The sequence below is a fragment of the Oncorhynchus gorbuscha genome, linkage group LG17, assembly GCF_021184085.1.
Source record: "Oncorhynchus gorbuscha isolate QuinsamMale2020 ecotype Even-year linkage group LG17, OgorEven_v1.0, whole genome shotgun sequence".
Classification (NCBI taxonomy): domain Eukaryota; kingdom Metazoa; phylum Chordata; class Actinopteri; order Salmoniformes; family Salmonidae; genus Oncorhynchus; species Oncorhynchus gorbuscha.
Genome location: NC_060189.1, coordinates 25,374,625 through 25,394,974, shown reverse-complemented (window position 1 = coordinate 25,394,974; position 20,350 = coordinate 25,374,625). Strand labels below are relative to the sequence as shown.

The following is a 20,350-nucleotide window of genomic DNA, read 5'->3' as shown; positions in this document are numbered from 1 at the left end:
TGACTAAACTTGGGTAAATGATGCGTCTTGCCAAAGAGATCCTGCAGTTACAAAAGTACACTGATTGGCCAGATGGTGGTGCTATAACAAAAGATTGAAAATGCTAACTTTGAAAGGTCACGATGCTCACCCCGTTTGACCTAGAGTCATGAAATTTGGTGCATAGGTCCCTCTACTCACAAGGAGCAATTTTGCCATTAAGAATTTTCGGCCATTTAGAATTTTGTGGAAAACACTTAAAACGCTACTCTTCTGGCACTGAAGGACCGAATTGCGTGAATCTTGGTATCAAATTGTATTAGTCACATGCACTGCACAAAAGTTGTAGATCTTACAGTGAAATTGACTTAAAAGCCCCTAACCAACAATGCAGTTTAAAAAATAAGAATAAGAAATAAAAGTAACAAGTCGTTAAAGAGCAGCAGTAAAATAACAGCGAGACTATACAGGGGAGGGGGTACCAGTACAGAGTCCATGTGTGTGTGTGGGGGGGGGGCACCGGTTAGTCAAGGTAATATATACTTTAATAACTCTACCTACATGTAACTTCATAGATAATAACAGAGAGTAGCAGCGGCATAAAAGGGGGGGCAATGCAAATAGTCTGGGTAGCCATTTAATTAGATGTTCAGGAGTCTTATGGCTTGGGGGTAGAAGCTGTTTTAGAAGCCTTTTGGACCTAGACCTGGCGCTCCCATACTTGCCATGCGGTAACAGAGAGAACAGTCTATGACTAGGGTGGCTGGAGTCTTTGACCATTTTTAGGGCCTTCCTCTGAAGGCATCACTGCCATACCAGGCAGTGATGCAACCAGTCAGAATGCTCTCGATGGAGCAGCTGTAGAACCTTTTGAGGATCTGAGGACCCATGCCAAGACTTTTCAGTCTCCTGAGGGGGAATAGGTTTTGTCGTGCCCTCTTCACGACTGTCTTGGTGTGCTTGGACCATGTTAGTTTGTTGGTGATGTGGACACAAAGGTACTTGAAGCTCTCAACCTGCTCCACTACGGCCCCGTCAATGAGAATGGGGGCGTGCTCGGTCCTCCTTTTCCTGTAGTCCACAATCATCTCCTTTGTCTTGATCACATTGAGGGAGAGTCTCATCGGTGATGAGGCCTACCACTCCACTGTTGTGGCATCGGCAAACTTAATGAAGGTGTTGGAGTCGTGCCTGGCTGTGCAGTCATGGGTGAACAGGGAGTACAGGAGGGGATTGAGCACGCACCCCTAAGGGGCCCCTGTGTTGAATATCAACATGGCGGATGTGCTGTTTACCTACTCTTACCACCTGGGGGCGACCTATCAGGAAGTCTAGGATCCAGTTGCAGAGGGAGGTGTTTATTCCTAGGGACCATAGCTAATTGATGAGCTTTGTGGGCAATATGGTGTTGAACGCTGAGCTGTAGTCAATGAATAGGTGTCCAGGTCTTACTCACATCGGCTGCGGAGAGCCTGATCACGCAGTAATCCAGAACAGCTGGTGCTCTCATGCATGTTTTAGTGTTTTTTCCTCGAAGTAAAGATAAATTACTTCTAACTCGTCTGGTAGGCTCGTGTCACTGGGCAGCTCTCGGCTGTGCTTCACTTTATAGTCTGTAATGGTTTGCAAGCCCTGCCACCTCCGACGGGCATCGGAGCTGGTGTAGTACGATTCGATCTTATTCCTGTGTTGACACTTTCCCTGTTTGATGGTTTGTCAGAGAGCATAGCAGGATTTCTTATCAGCTTCCGGGTTAGAGTCCGGCTCCTTGAAAGTGGCTCTAAGCTCTAGCCTTCAGCTCAGTGCGAATGTTGCCTGTAATCCATGGCTTCTGGTTGGGGTATGTACGTACGGTCACTGTGGGGACGACATCATCAATGCACTTATTGATGAAGCCAGTGACTGATGTAGTGTACTCCTCAATGCCATCGTAAGAATCCCAGAACATATTCCAGTTTGTGCTAGCAAAACAATCCTGTAGCTTAGCATCTGCTTCATCTGCCCACTTTTTTATTGACCGAAATCAGGAGGTTAGAATTATGGTCATTATTTGCCAAATGGTGGCTGAGGGAGAGCTTTGTACGCGTCTCTGTGTGTGGAGGAAAGGTGGTCTAGAGTTTTTTTTGTCCTTTTTTTCTGGTTGCACATTAAACATCCTGATTTGGAATTTGGTGAAACAGGTTTAAGTTTCCCTACATTAAAGTCCCCGGCCACTAGGAGCGCCACTTCTGGATGAGCATTTTCCTGTTTGCTTATGGCGATATACAGCTCATTGAGTGCGGTCTTAGTGCCAACATCGGTCTGTGGTGGTATATAGACATCTATGAAAACTCTCTAGGTAAATGGTGTGGTCTACAGTTGATCATGAGATACTCTACCTCTGGCGAGCAAAACCTAGAGACTTCCTTAGATATCATGCACCAACTGTTTTTTTACATGTATGCATAGTCCTCCACCCCTTGTCTTACCAGACACTGCTGTTCAAACCTGCCGATACAGAGAAGAAACCAGCCTGCTATATTTTGATAATGCCGTTGTTCAGCCACGACTCCGTGAAGCATAAGATTTTACAGTTTTTAATGCTAATGAATGCTTATTTCTAATGAATGCACGTTAGTTAGTAGAGCGGAAGGCAGGTAGGGTTTATTCGATCGCCTACAAATTCTCAGAAGGCAGCCCGACCTCCGTCCTCTTCTTTTTTTCATTTTTTCCCCCACACAAATGACAGGGATTTGGGCGTGTTCCCGGGAAAGCAGTATGTCCTTCACGTCAGGCTCGTCAGGACTCGTTAAAGGGAAAAAAAGCTTCTGCCAGTTCATTGTGAGTAATCGTTGTTCTGATGTCCAAAAGTTATTTTTGGTCATAAGAGACGGTAGCAGCAACATTATGTACAAAATCTGTTTTTAAAACGTCTTCACCGGCGCCGTCTTGAATCACATATGTGGTATCTATGGACAAAGGTCTCTCAACACAATATTTTCCAGACTACTACCTAAAACAATATTGACCAATAGAACTTTGCCGTATTGTAACAACATTTGGTACACATGTTGTAAACAGTGTCAAGACTAAACATATGCAACAGTTATATTGACCTCACGGTGACGCTATAACGGGCACATGTTTATCTCTTTGATCTGTTTGACTCTGATGAAATTTGGCACCCATGCTCAGGGATATGAGTCTAGCTAACCCACGTGATATCTGACACCACTGGCCCACTTTCTATGAAACTTGGGTGAATAATGTGTCTTGCTGTAGAGATAAGCCATTTGCAAAATTACACTGATTGGCCCAAGGGGGACGCTGTACATTTACATTTAAGTCATTTAGCAGACGCTCTTATCCAGAGCGACTTACAAATAGTAGTCAACTGTACATAGTCAACTGTTTGTTCACTCGCACCCGCCCAAAATTGCTAATAACTCATCAGCAACCGCCCGACTATATGTGATAAAGTGAAAATCTGAGGCCTGCAACCAACCCTAACCCGCTAATATAGAAAATGCGCTGTAGGCTAAGGTCAGAGGGCAGAATATATTTTTTTGACGGGATACAGGATTTTTTTTTTGCCTGATTTTTTTATACGTTTCTGCTTATAATTTCCAACATTTTCGTAAGCTATTTTTTTATTAAACTTGTCTAGTTAGATGTATGCAGCTTCTCTTCTGTCATTATATGTTGCCATAGAAGCCTAAATAAACCCTTGCTCACCAGAATGTCATAAATCGATTGAAGCATTCATTCTATCTAGTTGACATCGGTAAAGTTTTCTGTATTCTCTGCTTCTTTCGCGGAGCAAAGACGTGTAAGGACCGGGGAGAAAATGCAATAACAAAAACAAAACTACAAAGATTTTCAGTGCAAAATGTACCAAATGACATCAGTTTGACTGGTTGTAAGGAAATAGAAAGCTGTGAAAACAACCCAACGTGTTTCTGATAACATCTTAGCTTCGATGCATATTTCATGTGGTTGAAATACTGTCGGCTTTTATGATGCTAATAAAGATGGCACCTCTACAGATGGTATCTAACTGAGCATTCACATTCTCTCAAGATGCTGAAATAAATTAATCATATTCCTCCACTCCTGTTCCCAAGTCCAAATGTTGTCTACATTTGGTGTATCATTTTACTCCCAAGAAATGCTTCATTCTGCAGGAGTTAATATTAAGGCTGTGAAAGAGGTTATTGACCTACAGTGTGTCCAGATTTCAGTTTCCATTTAACCCATCTTAACAGTAGGACACAGTTCCTTTGATGTGCCATAGGCCTATTTGAAGTCCCCATCTTGTGACTGTTGAATTTGTGTAGCGCTTCACATAACATAGCTATACACCACTGGCCCCATTTTGACGAAATTTGGGTGAATGATGCGTCTTGCCATAGAGATCTGTAATTTACAAAATTACACTGATTGGGGATGACATGTTTAGTGTTGCCTTGTTTGGTATTGTATCGCATCGTAGAAATACTAGTTGTCTTTGAAGCATGGCATTGATGAGTGTGTGGGTTGTAATAGTTGGTGTGGTGTGTATGGCAGGCAGTCGTCGGAGCTGAACCAGCTGCGCTCGGAGTACTCTGGTCTGATGAAAGAGCTGACGGAGAACAACAACAAGCTGCAGCAGGAGGAGCACCAGAGGAAGTCGCTGGAGGTCAACTACAAGCAGAACGTGTCTCAGCTGGAGGTGTGCTGTCTTTCAGGGGAGGGACCGTGCCTAACACAGGCATCTTATTTAGTTATTTATTCAGCACATAGTTCACTAGGCTGCCCCACAGAGATGAAACACAAAGGAATCTCACCTTCATGGTGAGACCTGGACTGTTTAGGGTTTCTCACTGTAACCACGGGAGGGCCTGTGTCCGTCGATCCTAAGGAGGGTTGGGTGGTGTGTCATAGAACAGGGAAGTGGTGAATATGTTGGTTTAGGAAGTGGGGCTGTTTGAAGCTTTGTGCTCAGTATAAACACTGCTTCCCTGCAAAGCACACCCAGGTCAGCCTTTCCTGTGTTTTTCATAACCAATACAGTACAGTGAGAGGTTGTGTCAGTGTATGTACACTGTTAAAATGCTAAATGTTGTGTCCCGTTGTCACCAGGCTCAACTGCAGGATGCTAAGCGGGGTTGGGAGGAGCTCCAGAATTACCTCCACAATGTTAACGCAGAGAGGGAGAAACTTCATGCTGCTAAAGAAGGTGCTCACAGAGTTTCTAGAAACAGACTTCTAAACTCAAGCTAATGAACCTCCCATTGCTAATAAGTAATACTAGTATAATAGTATAAGCCAATTTTGAGCACCATTGTCATGAGCACCACATGTATAAGTGGCTTGTGTTGTATACCCAGTAAGTGATTTTATCTGGTGTGGCTCCTCTCTCAGAGCTGCAGAGTCAGCTGCTGGCGGTGGAGACAGAGATGAGCAACAAGAACAAGGAGATCCAGACGCTGCACAGCAGCCTGACCGACACCATTGTGTCCAAGGACCAGGTGGAGCTGAAGGTGATGCAGCTGCTGGAGGTGTCCCAGCACAGCCTGGCTGAAGACTCAGTGCAGGTCCAGGTAGGGGAACACAGCCCTTATGGTTGTAATGACAGATGTGATGTGTATAACAATAACACATTCTCTAGGATTTACAGTTGACAGTTCTACTTGGATGTTGTGGTTATTGTGCCAGGTGTGGACAGGTCGTCTTTACACTCTCAAACCTTTCAGAAACAAGGGAGAGGGGTAATTAAAAAACTGTGAAATGGCTTGGTTGAGAAATGGGGATAAAACAATAGGCTTATTTTTAAGTCATATTTATATTTTTTGCACAAAGATATTCTGGTATGCATTGAAAATAACCTCCTTCGTTCCTGACAGGATCTCCTGAGTGAAAAAAGTGGCCTCAATGCCCAGATTGAGACTCTGCAGGCCCAGTTGAGCTCTCAGGTATGGACGAGCATTGTTCACCCTTTAGTTGAGGTGATATGTTTCTATTTGTATACCGGTATGTGAGTATGTTGTGACTACTGTCTTCCCTCCTCTTTCAGGCCACTACTGTCTCCCACTTTGAAGAGCTGCAGAAGCTGTAAGTGTTTTGCAAGTTTGAAATGAATACCCACACCTCTTGCACATGTGTTTAGCCTGATCCTTGAATGTCCATTTGTTCTATATAATGTCCTCTCTGACTCTTCTCCCTGTCCTACGGGTTTGTGTTGCTGACTCCTGTCATGTGTGGCGTCCAGGCTGGCTGAGAAGGAGCTGCAGAGGAAGAGTCTGGAGGACTCCCTGAATAGTGAGAGGAGCAGTGGCGCCAGCAGGGAAACTAACATGCAGGTACCTACAGTAGTACTGTCTAAACCCCCATTATTACTCCTGCTCTATATATGATGGTCTGTTGACCGGCTGGAATGTGTTGAGCTACAGGAATGCTGCATACAGTACGGTGGGTTGATTTAAAGGGCTTACTGTACATGCAATTTCTGTCTTCGTGAAGCATATTAGCTAATGCAGTAATAAAACAGATATGACATCCCTCTGGGCCGCTTTTGTCCATTTTGCAAAGTGAATTAGCTGGAAAAATTCAATGGTATAAAGATATTATCATACTACTGTAGACCTACATACATACTGTCAACGTAATAGTAAGATGTCTCCTTTATTTGAGATGAATGTTGTTGACTCTGGGCCTCCTGCCCTCACCCTCTTTTCCTTCTATGTTGCTTCTCTGGCCTCCACAGGCCATGCACAATGACAACATGTCACTGAAGGCAGCGCTCCAGAATCTGCAGGCTCAGATTTCTGAACAGGTCAGAAGTGAAACACTCCTGTTTTCTTAGATGGAACTCCTGCTGTGATCTACCAGTCCTTCAGTATGCGCACCCTCTGACACCCTTTCTCCCTCCCTCCTCTCCTTCCTTCTCGCCCTCCTTCTATCCTCATCTAGACTGTTTCTCAGCTGGCCTTGGATCAGTTCCAGAAGAGGTGTGTGTGTGAGAACATTTTTAAGCAATTTAGAACCTGCCAGAGAGTTGACTGTTCTGCTTCCCATTCTATCTAGTTACATCAAATGTGCACTAATTTTATCCTTATTGCTGGGTAGTTTTACAAGTAGATAAAATGTTGTCGTCTTGCCTCTATTTAGAAACGTGGTATTAATACCACACCTGAAAACAATGCTATGATTGTAACCCTTATAACCCTGTCTTTGTGTTGTGCCCCCTGCAGTGTCCAAGAGAGGGAGGAGAAAATCAAGACTGTGGAGGACCTGCTGAAGATGGGAATGATTGAGGTGGCCAATAAGGAGGAGGAATTGACGGTGAGTAGGGGTCAAGGGTCGGGAATAAGCTTGACCCACCTGACATCACTGTTTAGACAAATATTGTTTTAAGTGTTGTTTAAAATCAAATGGCTTTCTCTGTCACAGACTGTAAGAGAAGAGAATAAGGCTCTGAAACGTGATATGGAGGCATTTATTCTTCAGACTACTGAGCAGGTAAGTACTCACACTGATCTGCTGTGTTTTCATTTTGGATAGTCTCAACCCCGTTCCCTCATTGGATTCTCATGACATTTTGTCCTCTTGTCTTTTCCTACTCTCAAGACATCATCCGATTTGATAATGGAAGGTCTACAGAGCAAGTAAGTCAATGAAAATACCACTTTTTGTCGAGCAACTGCTATGAAACCTCTTGCCACATTCATGGACAATTTGTTCTGTGTTTGATGTGTTTTGTAATTCTGTGTTTCTCAAGGATCCAAGAGAAAGATGAGCAGATTAAGTCAATGGAGGAGAGCCTACAGGCAGCACAGGCGAGTGGCTCCAGCAATGGGATGACCATTGAGGTGTGTTCATAGTAGTACATCTCTCTCTCTCTCCTCTTTCTCTCTCTCTCTCTCTCTCTCTCTCTCTCTCTCTCTCTCTCTCTGACATACAGCAATGTACTCTGCATTTTGATTCATGTGATTTTGGAATGCCAAACTTGTAACAAATGTCAAATTAAACATTGAATGTAGTGTGTTTTGACTTTGCCCAATGTTACAGTTTTGGTTCTGGATTGTGCTGTGTCTCCCTGCTGGGTGTTTATGTAAATGTGTGTGTGTGTTGTCCCTGCAGTCTCTGGAGCAGCAGGTGGCAGGGCTGCAGTCTGACATGGAGCAGCTGAGACAGAAGCAGGCTGTGGACACCACCAGTGCCAGCGACCAGCTCCTAGAATTACAGACACAGTAAGTCTACTGTACTATCCCTCTACTCTGACCTACTCGACTGCATTGTACTCTGAAAAGATAGACTAACACAGTCTTTGTCCAGGCTTGCTGCTAAGGACCAGGAGATCCAGACACTACAGAGTGAGTTGGAGTCAAGGGCCAAGGAGGTGAGCGACAAGGTGCAGGAACTACAGCAGAAACAGGTGAGGGAAGAGGTGGAAACAGTTGATTAGTGACCTTTATTGGCTGAGAGGGAGAAAAAAGAACGAGAGTTAACTACTTTTATTTTCTTCTTCTCGCAGACCCACACAGAGGCCCCAAGCCTGGAACTGCTGACAGCGTGAGTCACTGTAATACTTCACTGAATTCCCTTCAGTATACAGTAGGTGTCCCTTGGCATGGGGCCACCCAGCAGTGTTGTGATTGGTAGTGGTAGTGTTGGTAATGTATGTGTGGTGGTGTTCTGTCCTCCAGGTTGGCAGAGAAGGAGAAGCAGGTGTCTGATCTCCAGGGAGAGCTGGCTAAGCTGAGGGAGTCCTTGGAGCTTCACAGGAACAAGAACAATGTAGGTGTCCTGTCCTGCAGACAGTGCTGCTACTCCCTCAGCCCACCCTACCAGCCTACCGTCCACATCTCCAGTCTGGCCCTGTGATACATCTGCAGACCTCATCCTCAATGTGCTCCCCTAAACCACACCCTCTCAGTGATGTCACACTATGCATGCATAATCTCCCTCTTCTCCTTTTACAAAGTTGTTAGGTTGCATTTTGTCGCAGACTATGAATATTTATTAATCTAATTGAAACTATTCAAGACAATGATACATGTACCATTTACATTTTAGAGCTATTCTTTTTTTATTCTACGCTTATGCTGGCTAAGGCTTGCTACAATCAAACAGTACAGTTGTTAGGGCAGTCAGTCTACTCTGCTCTGTCCTTTGCCATGTTTACAAGGACTGTATTTCTGTGTGTCAGGATGCATGTCTGTGCGTGTGAATGCTCTGGGGCTTAACAATGGCCTTGTTTTGCAGAGACAGACAGCTACCTTGTTGACTAGCTCTATGTTATGTGATTTGGCTTTTCCTATCTAGACTCATTGGACTTTTTTTGTCAGTGAGTTGCAGCTCTCATTCTTCACGTTATTTCAGTTTGTCTATGCCAAAGACCTCTCTACTGTGTTACTATCAGAGCTGTTTCACTGTTTGTTTTTGACAATACAGTTTAGTGTCTGATCCTTCTAAAGACTCAATCTTTAGATGGCCAACTCATGTTAAGTTGAGCTTGACCCTTAGACTGGTTTACGGTAAAATGCAGTGAGGATTTTCTTTAAACCTAGACTCCGAAACAGGATAGGATAGGACGGGACAGCCGTAAAGAAAAGGAGTCACATTTATTTTTGCTAATGGTTCTCTGTTCATCCCTATATAAATTGTGTTTGTGGGTCACTGCATACTTTTCCCTGAGGCTAAACTGAAAGTGATATCTCTCTGAAACTGACCAGGAGCTTCGGGTGAAAAACTGGAGCGCTATGGAGGCTCTGGCAGCCACCGAGTCCATGCTTCAGGGGAAACTCAGCAAGGCCCTCAAGGTTCGGATCCCACTTCCAGTCTGCTTCACTCTAGATTGAAAATCTGATGCATCCCCAAACAGTTATTGCCATAATCGACCAGTGCGATTACTCCATCATTTCTACATGCTGCTGCATACTCATTTCTCCCCTCCCTCTGCATTCTGGCCCTGAATAATTGGCAGTTTATCTCCATTAATCTATTCCCCTCAGGAATTTCATAAAGAGACTAATGTATTTTTATGTAGAAAAAACACTGCTCTACTTGAGTTCTGCTTGCTATTCCGCGCTAGAATGCATTGACCTCTTTTAAAGGACACAATCTTTTTTGTTTCATACAGTACAACTATTTAACTACATCAATTCCAATACAAAGTAAAGAAATAGACATTTGAAAATGAGTGTGCAGTGACTGACTCCAGATTTCTTGTAGATGGTCATAATAAGTTTGAGATCCATGGTCTTCATGATGCTCCTCTCGCTCCCTGCCATGTGCTTTCCTCATTTTCTCTCCCAAATCCAGCATGTGTTCCATTCTGCTTTGTGTATATACTGTCATCATTACAGCAATCAGCCTCTAATGAAATTCGATTATAAGATTTTCAAAATAAATTTGGTCTTTCAGAGTTGCCTTTTTGAGAAATTAGGTCCAGAATATGGGTAATTAGTCAACATAATTGTTTTGTGTAAAATCATTTTTGGAAACAACAAAACATATACTGAATATCAGTGATTTATTATACAACAACGGGGGTACTTTAACTCCGTGTGGACACGTCTATCAACTTATTGCATGGAGCCATTAGAAACCAGACAGCCCCTCAGCGTAACTGCTGTTTATATCCACCCAGTTGTTTCCTAAGGAGTTTTTTGTCCTCTTACATTTTTAATTTACAGGAGCAATTGGGATTAAGTGTCTTGCTCAAGGTCGCATCTGCAAATTTATTCCACATAGTCGGCTCAGGTTTCGAACCAGTGACCTTCCGGTACCTGGCCCAATGCGCTTAACTGTCAGTTAATAACAAATTCTTATTTTCAATGCGCTTAACTGCCTTGTTCAGGGGCAGAACGACATATTTTTACCTTGTCATATCAGGGATTCGATCTTGCAACCTTTCGGTTACTAGTCCAACGCTCTAACCACTTGGCTACCTGCCACACCTACCTTTGCTTAACCATATGTATTTAGGGATGCACTAGTAAACCATAGACTAACAGATTGCTCTTACTATAAACAGTTGTGGGGGGGTTCAGGGAATTTTTGCCTAAGCTGTCACCCCCGTTCCTCTCCATGTCAATACAGCAGACGGGGCACATAGTGAATTGATTTACCAAGCAGCTGCTCTCGGCCATTTTGGTACAGTAAAAATGTAGGCGTTCCCGGACACCTGTTGCTCAGGAAAGTGCATGCTTGTACACAATCTAAAGCATATGTCGTAGTGTAGAACCTATTTCCCTTACAACACGATGTGTTGATGAGAGGTGAATGTGCCAGCTGTCTGTTACAGGACTCACTCCATCGGAGGGTAGAGGGGTTATACATGACATCGCTCTCCTTCTGAGAGTTTCAAGCCTTGTGCGGCTAATGTGCTTAACGGCACCAACATTGTGGTTTTTGTTTGCGGGTTCCTGATAACAGAAGTATGTGTGGTGCTCTATGGATGTCTGTCTCTGGACAGAATGTTAGATACTCAGGGGAATTACTGTGCTGCAACTATATGAACACAAGTGACTTTGATGTTCCTCCTTGAGAGGATAAACATCTGAAATAATTGAACCTGTGTAGGGTGAGGTCTAAAGCTTGAGGAACTTGTCTTGTGGTTGTGTGTGGCTGCTGAACAGTGGGGCGTATGAATACTTGCCTGGAGCGCACACTAAATAATTGAGCCATTGTAAATGTTAGCAGTTTGTTCACTGGAGTGTCATGGAGAGGGAGATGTGCTGGTCAGAGGCTATGCTCCTGTATGTACTCTGAGATGGGAGGAGTGAAACCAAGCAAGCAGAGGTAGTGACTTGAGGTTGGATGTTTGCCTGCAGAGCTATTCAGCGAACTACTGTACAGGTTCCCCAATTGTGTGATTGTGTGTGTGTGTGTGTGTGTGTTCCCTGAGTGTAGTCCATGTTGAATGTCCTCTCTTCTCTTTCATCCTCCTTTACCTCTTCAGGAGAACCAGACAGCCTTGGAGATAGCCCAGGCAGAATGTCGAGGTGTTCTGCACAGACTGCTTCCGAACGTGCCTCTGCCCACTGAACGGGTAAGTGCTCACATAATATAATCTAGATATTATATATACAGTACCAGACAGAAGTTTGGACACACCTACTCATTCAAGGGTTTCTTTATTTTTACTATTTTCTACATTGAGAATAATAGTGAAGACATCAAAACTATTAAATAACAATAATTTAGTAACCAAAAAAGTGTTAAACAAATCAAAATATATATGAGATTCTTCAAACTTGCCACCCTTTGCCTTGATGACAGCTTTGCACACTCTTGACATTCTCTCAACCAGCTTCACGAGGTAGTCACCAGGAATGCATTTCAATTAACAGGTGTGTCTTATTAAAAGTTAATTTGTGGAATTTCTTTCCTTCTTTTGAGCCAATCAGTTGTGCTGTGACAAGGTAGGGGTGGTATATAGAAGTTAGCCCTATTTGGTAAAATAACAAGTCCAAATTAAGGCAAGAACAGCTCAAATAAGCAAAGAGAAACGACAGTCAATCTGGAAAATTTCAAGAACTTTGAAAGTTTCTTCAAGTGCAGTTGCTAAAACCATCAAGCACTATGATGGAACTGGCTCTCATGAGGACCGCCACAGGAAAGGAAGACCCAGAGTTACCTCTGCTGCAGAGGATAAGTTCATCAGAGTTACCAGCCTCGGAAATTGGCAACTAATTGCACCTCAGAGTTCAAGTAACAGACACATCTCAACATCAACTGTTCAGAGGAGACTGCGTGCATCAGGCCTTCATGGTCAAATTTCTGCAAAGAAACCACTACTGATGGACACCAATAAGAAGAAGGCTTGCTTGTGCCAAGAAACACAAGCAATGGACATTAGACCAGTGGAAATCTGTCCTTTGGTCTGATGAGTCCAAATTTGAGATTTTTGGTTCCAACCGCTGTGTCTTTGTGAGATACAGAGTAGGTGAATGGATGATCTCCGCATGTGTGGTTCCCTCAGTGGAGGAGGAGGTGTGGGGGTGCTTTGCTGGTGACACTATCAGTGATTTATTTTGAATTCAAGGCACACTTAACCAGCATGGCTACCGCATCATTCTGCAGCGATACGCCATCCCATCTGGTTTGCGCTTAGTGGGACAATCCATTTGTTTTTCATCATAACAATGACCCAGAACACACCTCCAGGCTGTGTAAGGGCTAGTTGACCAAGAAGGAGTGTTGGAGTGCACCATCATGACCATGACCTGGCCTCCACAATCACCCAACTTCTACCCAATTAAGAAAGTTTGAGATGAGTTGGACCGCAAAGTGGAGAAAAAGCAGCCAACAAGTGCTCAGCATATGTGGGAACACCTTCAAGACTGTTGGAAAAGTATTCCAGGTGAAGCTGGTTGAGAGAATGCCAAGAGTGTGCAAAGCTGTCATTCAGGCAAAGGGTGGCTACTTTGAAGAATCTCAAATATAAAATATATTTTGATTTGTTTAACACTTTTTTGGTTACTACGTGATTCCATATGTGTTAATTCACAGTTTTGATGTCTTCACTATTATTCTGCACTATAGTGGGGCGGCAGCGTAGCCTAGTGGTTAGAGCATTGGACTAGTAACCGGAAGGTTGCGAGTTCAAACCCCCGAGCTGACATGGTACAAATCTGTCGTTCTGCCTTGAAAATAAGAATATGTTCTTAACTGACTTGCCTGGTTAAATAAAGGTAAAATAATAAAATATAGTAAAAATGAAGAAAACCCCTGAATGAGATGGCGCCGAAGAACATGGCTGACGTTTTACATTCTCCCAAACAATTGTGCTATTTTGTTAGTTTTTTGCACTTTGTGTAACTTGTTTTTTAACTTATTGTGAACATAATGTTGCTGCTACCGTCTCTTATGACCGAAAATATATTCTGGACATCAGAACAGCGATTATTCACCTCGGACTGGAAGAAACCTTTTCCTTTAACGAGTCTGACGAGAGGGATACCCTGCTTTCACTGGATCAGGCCCAGATCCCGCCTTTTGTGTGAAGAAAAGACACAGGAAAAGGGGCCGCGGATCGGGCAGCCTTCTGAGAATCGGTATGCGAGCGAGTAAACTCCCACTGCCATCCATTCTTCTTGTTAATGTGCAATCATTGGAAAATAAAATTGATGACCTACGATTAAGATTATCCTACTAATGGGACAATAAAAACTGTAACATCTTATGTTCCACTGAGACGTGGCTGGACGACGATATGGACAATATAGAGGTAGTGGGATTTTCCATGCACCGGCAGAACAGAGACGCTACCTCTGGTAAGACGAGGGGTGGGGGTGTGTGTCTATTCGTCAATAACTGGTGTGTGATGTCTAATATTAAAGAAGTCTCGAGGTATTGCTCGCCTGAGGTAGAGTATCTTATGATAAGCTGTAGACCACACTATCTACCAAGAGAGTTCTCATCTATATTATTCGTAGCCGTCTATTTACCACCACAGATCGAAGCTGGCACTAAGATCGCTCTCAATCAACTCTATAAGGACATAAGCAAAGAAGAAAATGCTCACCCAGAAGCTGCGCTCATAGTGGCCGGGGACTTTAATACCGGAAAACTTAAATCAGTTTTACCAAATTTTTTACCAGCATGCAACCAGAGAAAAAAATCCTAGACCACCTTTACTCCACACACAGAGATGCATACAAAGCTCTCCCACGCCCTCCATTTGGCTAATGTGACCATAATTCTATCCTCCTGATTCCTGCTAACAAGCGAAAACTAAAGCAGGAAGTACCAGTGGAAGTGGTCAGATGACACAGATGCTACACTACAGGACTGTTATGCTAGCACAGACTGGAATATGTTCCAGGATTCATCCAATGGCATTGAGGTGTACACAACCACAATCATCGATGACGTTGTCCCCACAGTGACCGTACGTACATATCCCAACCAGAAGCCATGGATTACAGGCAACATCCGCATCGAGCTAAAGGCTAGAGCTGCCGCTTTCAAGGAGCGGGAGACGAATCCAGCGGGAGACTTCCAGACTAATCCAGACGCTTAAGAAATCCTGCTATTCCCTCAGACGAACCATCAAACAAGCGAAGCGTCAATACATGATTAAGATTGAATCGTACTACACTGGCTCTGACGCTTGTCGGATGTGGCAGGGCTTGAAAACTGTCAGGGACTACAAAGGGAAACCCAGACGCAAGCTCCCCGTGACGCGAAGCCTACTTGACAAGCTAAATGCCTTTTTATGCTCGCTTTGAGGCAAGCAACACTGAAGCATGTACGAGAGAACACCAGCTGTTCTGGATGACTGTGATAACGCTCTCAGGAGCCGATGTGAACAAAACCTTGAAACAGGTCAACATTCACAAAGCTGCTGGGCCAGACGGATTACCAGGACGTGTACTCAAAGCATGTATGGACCAACTGTCAAGTGTCTTCACTGACATTGTCAACCTCTCACTGACCGAGTCTGTAATACCTACATGTTTCAAACAGACCACCATAGTCCCTGTGCCCAAAGAAGCGAAGGTAACCTGCCTAAATGATTACCACCCCATGGCACTCACATCGGTAGCCATGAAGTGCTTTGAGAAGCTGGTCATGGCTCACATCAACAGCATCCTCCCGGACACCCTAGACCCACTCCAATTAGCATACCGCCCCAACAGATCCACAGATGACGCAATCTCAATTGCAATCCACACTGCCCTTTCTCACCTGGACAAATGGAACACCTACGTGAGAATGCTGTTCATTGACTATAGCTCAGAGTTCCACACCATAGTGTCCACAAAGCTCATCACTAAGCTAAGGACTCTTGGACTAAACACCTCCCTCTGCAACTGGATCCTGGACTTCCTGACAGGCTGCCCCCAGGTGGTAAGAGTAGGCAACAACACGTCTGCCACGCTGATACTTAACACTGGGGGTGCGTACTTTGTCCCTTCCTGTACTCCCTGTTCACCCACGACTGTGTGGCTAAACACAATTCCAACACCATCATTAAGTTTGCTGACAAAAGCACAGTGGTAGGCCTGATCACCAACAACAATAAGACGGCCTATAGGGAGGAGGTTAGAGAACTGGCAGTGTGGTGCCAGGACAACAACCTCTCCCTCAATGTGAGCAAGACAAAGGAGCTGATCGTGGACTACAGGAAAAGGCGGGCTGAACAGGCCCCCATTTAACATCGACGGGACTGTAGTGGAGCGGGTTGAGAGTTAAGTTCCTTGGTGTCCACACCACCAACAAACTATAATGGTCCAAACATACCAAGATAGTTGTGAGAGGGCACAACAAAACCTTTTCCCCTCAGTAAACTGAAAAGATTTAGCATGGGACCTTAGATCCTTAAAAGGTTCTACAGCTGCACCATCGAGAGCATCCTGGCCGGTTGCATCACTGCCTGGTATGGCACTGCTCGGCATCTGACAGTAAGGCGCTACAGAGGGAAGTGTGAACGGCCCAGTACATCACTGGGGCCAAGCTTCCTGCCATCCAGGACCTATATAATAGGTGGTGTCAGAAGAAAGCTCATAAAATTGACAGAGACTCCAGTCACCCAAGTTATAGACTGTTTTCTATGCTACCGCACGGCAAGCGGTACCGGAGCATCAAGTCTAGGACAAAAAAAGCTCCTCAACAGCTTCTACCCCAAGGCATAAGACTGCTGAACAATTAATTAAATCGCCACCGGACAATTTCCATTGACCCCCCCATTGTTTATTATCTATGCATAGTCACTTCACCTCCACCTACATGTACAAATTACCTCAACTAACCTGTACCCCCGCACACTGACTCGGTACCGGTGCCCCCTCTATATAGCCTCGTTATTGTGTTTTATTATTACTTTTTACTATAGTCTACATGTTAAATATTCTTCAACTGCACTGTTGGTTAAAGGCTTGTAAGTAAGCATTTCGCAGTAAAGTCTAGACTTGTTGTTTTTAGTGCATGTGACAAAGTTTGATTTGTGTAACTTTTGACTGGTGTGTGTGTGTGTGTGTGTGTGTGTGTGTGTGTGTGTGTGTGTGTGTGTGTGTGTGTGTGTGTGTGTGTGTGTGTGTGTGTGTGTGTGTGTGTGTGTGTGTGTGTGTGTGTGTGTGTGTGTGTGTGTGTGTGTGTGTGTGTGTGTGTGTGTGTGCGTGTGCATATATATATATGTAATTTAGCAGACGTATATGGGTGGTCTCCGGAATTGAACCCACCATACACCCATTGCAAGTGCCATGCTGTACCAACTGAACTACAGAGGACCATATGATGTGATATTAAATTATAAGTTCATCTTTTCCACATATCCTATAGTTTTGTATCTTTTCTACTGTGTTCTCTCTCAGAACCACCAGGAGTGGCTGCAGAGGTTTGAGACTGCAGTGAAAGAGGCCCCGGCAGCAGAGCCCAACCCTGCCCCTGAAGCAGCACCTGAACCTGCTCCAGAGGGCTCAGAGGACACCAAGGTGACGGCACAGCCTTTACTGTTTCTTTAAAAATAGTTGTGTTTTCAAATGTCTGAGAACTGAGGTGAAAATAAGTGTAACCCGGGCTGTTCCTTACCAGGTGTTGGCTGATAAGCTGAAGGAATCTGAAGAGGCCCAGAAGGTTCTACAGAAAGATTGTGAGACGTACAAGAAAGTGTTGGCTGAGACGGTGAGGTGATGCTCTTATCAGTGTCCTGTAGATAACTCTATAAAGGCCTCATGAGGTCTTTTAAACTAACCTGCAATACCCTCTACTGTCCACAGGAGGGCATCCTTCAACGTCTCCAGAGCAGTGTGGAGAAGGAGGAGTCTCGATGGAAGGTGAAGCTGGATCTGTCACAGACAGAGCTGAAAGAGGTGAACACTGAAGACCATTCAATCAAACTGAATTTGTATTTATATTGCCCTTTTAACCACTATATAATTGGTATGTGTGGTGCTTATGGTCACTCTCCTGCCCTCTCTTTCCTAGATGAGTGTGAAAGTTGCAGCACTGGAGCAGGATGTAGACAGACTGAGTGACGTCGGGGAGTTGGACAACGTCAGTCCAGTTACACACTTAACACATCTCTCAGCAATTGTATTAGGAACTTTACATCAGTTGACTCACTAAATGTAAGTGATTTTTCATTTTGTTCTTTCATAGTTGATAAGAGACAAGCAGCACCTTGAGTCTGCGCTGGAGAGAGCAGAGCGTGAGAGCGCCACCTATGTGACAGAGGTCAGAGAGGTGAGCTGACTAGACTTCCTGTCATCTACCAGTCATACTCGGTCATGTCATAGTGGTTATTCATCTATGTCGTCATAGATCTAGTCATTCGCCTCTGCATTGTTTGTGGGTGGCTTTGTACTGTATGTTTATGGTGCATGTCTCTGTGTTTACTGTTTATGGGTGGCTTTGTACTGTATGTTTATGGTGCATGTCTCTGTGTTTACTGTTTGTGGGTGGCTTTGTACTGTATGTTTATGGTGCATGTCTCTGTGTTTACTGTTTGTGGGTGGCTTTGTACTGTATGTTTATGGTGCATGTCTCTGTGTTTACTGTTTGTGGGTGGCTTTGTACTGTATGTTTATGGTGCATGTCTCTGTGTTTACTGTTTGTGGGTGGCTTTGTACTATGTTTATGGTGCATGTCTCTGTGTTTACTGTTTATGGGTGGCTTTGTACTGTATGTTTATGGTGCATGTCTCTGTGTTTACTGTTTGTGGGTGGCTTTGTACTGTATGTTTATGGTGCATGTCTCTGTGTTTACTGTTTGTGGGTGGCTTTGTACTGTATGTTTATGGTGCATGTCTCTGTGTTTACTGTTTGTGGGTGGCTTTGTACTGTATGTTTATGGTGCATGTCTCTGTGTTTACTGTTTGTGGGTGGCTTTGTACTGTATGTTTATGGTGCATGTCTCTGTGTTTACTGTTTGTGGGTGGCTTTGTACTGTATGTTTATGGTGCATGTCTCTGTGTTTACTGTTTGTGGGTGGCTTTGTACTGTATGTTTATGGTGCATGTCTCTGTGTTTACTGTTTGTGGGTGGCTTTGTACTGTATGTTTATGGTGCATGTCTCTGTGTTTACTGTTTGTGGGTGGCTTTGTACTGTATGTTTATGGTGCATGTCTCTGTGTTTACTGTTTGTGGGTGGCTTTGTACTGTATGTTTATGGTGCATGTCTCTGTGTTTACTGTTTGTGGTATCCACCAGTGTTTGTTCATGCAACAATTAGACATTACGTTCACAGTTCTCACACCACACAGTTCATTCTGGTATATTCTGTTATAGAGTTTGGTTGAGAGGGTTTACACACTTTACACAGTAACCTACAGACTGAGTCTGCCCCGTTGTTGACAAAACATTGGCGTCACTGCAGTGACACAGAACAAAAACATTGTCAGCCAGCTGCATTCATTCATATCACCACACAATTCCTCCATTGTTTGAGAATGTGTTTTATGCAGATGCTGTAGAGCACATTGATTAAATGTAGAAAAACCAACCAAACACCTTGATGCTATAGGCTTGTACACTCACCATAGCAGCCAATCGACCATCCCGTTCCCCTGCTTCAGCTGTGTAGCATTCTGTCCCCTGGCTCCTCCGATCCCAGAGCTGCCTGTTACAGTCGTATGAAAAAGTTTGGGCACCCCTCTGAGGCTGCATAATAATTTACTCTGTCCTCACAGAAAATGATCACAGTGGCATGCCATTCATTTTCTAATAAAATCTCAGTACTGGGGTATTGTCCAGACAAAGATTTTTAGTGTAGCAATATTAAGTTGTATGAAATTAAATCAGATGTGAAAAATAGGCTATGCAAAAATGTGGGCACCCTTGTCATTCTGTTGATTTGAATGCCTGTAACTACTTAGCACTGATTCATTGGAACACACAATTGGTTTGGTGAGCTCATTAAGCCTTGAACTTCATAGACAAGTGCATCCAATCATGAGAAAAGGTATTTAAGGCCAGTTGCACGTTGTTGTTCTCTTTGACTCTCCTCTGAAGAGTGGCAACATGGGGGCCTCAAAACAACTCTCAAAGGACATGAAAACAAAGATTGTTCAACATGATGGTTTAGAGGAAGGCTACAAAAATCTATCGCTGAGATTTAAGATGTCAGTGTCCACTGTGAGGAACACAGTGAGGAAATGGAAGACCACAGGCACAGTTCTTGTTAAGGCCAGAAGTGGCAGGCCAAGTAAAATATCAGAGAGGCAAAGGCGAAGGATGGTGAGAACGGTCAAAAACAGGCCACAGACCACCTCCAAAGACCTACAACATCATCTTGCTGCAGATGATGTCACTGTGCATCGTTCAACAATTCAGCGCACTTTGCACAAGGAGAAGCTGTATGGGAGAGTGATGCGGAAGAAGCCTTTTCTGCACACACACCACAAACCGAGTCGATTGAGGTATGCAAACACACATTTGGACAAGCCAGCTTCATTTTGGAA

The 20,350-nt window shown here is 44.0% G+C and overlaps 1 protein-coding gene across 2 annotated transcripts in view; it reads left to right on the top strand.

Annotated features, from left to right (window-relative positions):
* LOC124001106 (kinectin-like) overlaps positions 1 to 20,350 on the top strand; it is a 48,386-nt gene that overhangs the window by 21,733 nt on the left and 6,303 nt on the right. Inside the window, exons 8-30 of one of the 2 annotated variants that reach the window (XM_046307658.1) lie at positions 4,525 to 4,669; positions 5,080 to 5,176; positions 5,362 to 5,540; positions 5,844 to 5,912; positions 6,014 to 6,051; positions 6,209 to 6,299; positions 6,704 to 6,772; positions 6,910 to 6,947; positions 7,191 to 7,281; positions 7,390 to 7,458; positions 7,567 to 7,604; positions 7,718 to 7,808; positions 8,080 to 8,189; positions 8,275 to 8,374; positions 8,474 to 8,511; positions 8,646 to 8,736; positions 9,675 to 9,761; positions 11,906 to 11,995; positions 17,265 to 17,384; positions 17,485 to 17,574; positions 17,670 to 17,762; positions 17,878 to 17,946; positions 18,052 to 18,135. In XM_046307658.1, the coding sequence (XP_046163614.1) occupies positions 4,525 to 4,669; positions 5,080 to 5,176; positions 5,362 to 5,540; positions 5,844 to 5,912; positions 6,014 to 6,051; positions 6,209 to 6,299; positions 6,704 to 6,772; positions 6,910 to 6,947; positions 7,191 to 7,281; positions 7,390 to 7,458; positions 7,567 to 7,604; positions 7,718 to 7,808; positions 8,080 to 8,189; positions 8,275 to 8,374; positions 8,474 to 8,511; positions 8,646 to 8,736; positions 9,675 to 9,761; positions 11,906 to 11,995; positions 17,265 to 17,384; positions 17,485 to 17,574; positions 17,670 to 17,762; positions 17,878 to 17,946; positions 18,052 to 18,135 (1,987 nt within the window). The remainder of the gene's footprint in view (positions 1 to 4,524; positions 4,670 to 5,079; positions 5,177 to 5,361; positions 5,541 to 5,843; positions 5,913 to 6,013; positions 6,052 to 6,208; positions 6,300 to 6,703; positions 6,773 to 6,909; positions 6,948 to 7,190; positions 7,282 to 7,389; positions 7,459 to 7,566; positions 7,605 to 7,717; positions 7,809 to 8,079; positions 8,190 to 8,274; positions 8,375 to 8,473; positions 8,512 to 8,645; positions 8,737 to 9,674; positions 9,762 to 11,905; positions 11,996 to 17,264; positions 17,385 to 17,484; positions 17,575 to 17,669; positions 17,763 to 17,877; positions 17,947 to 18,051; positions 18,136 to 20,350) is intronic. The other variant, XM_046307659.1, reaches the window with a different exon arrangement.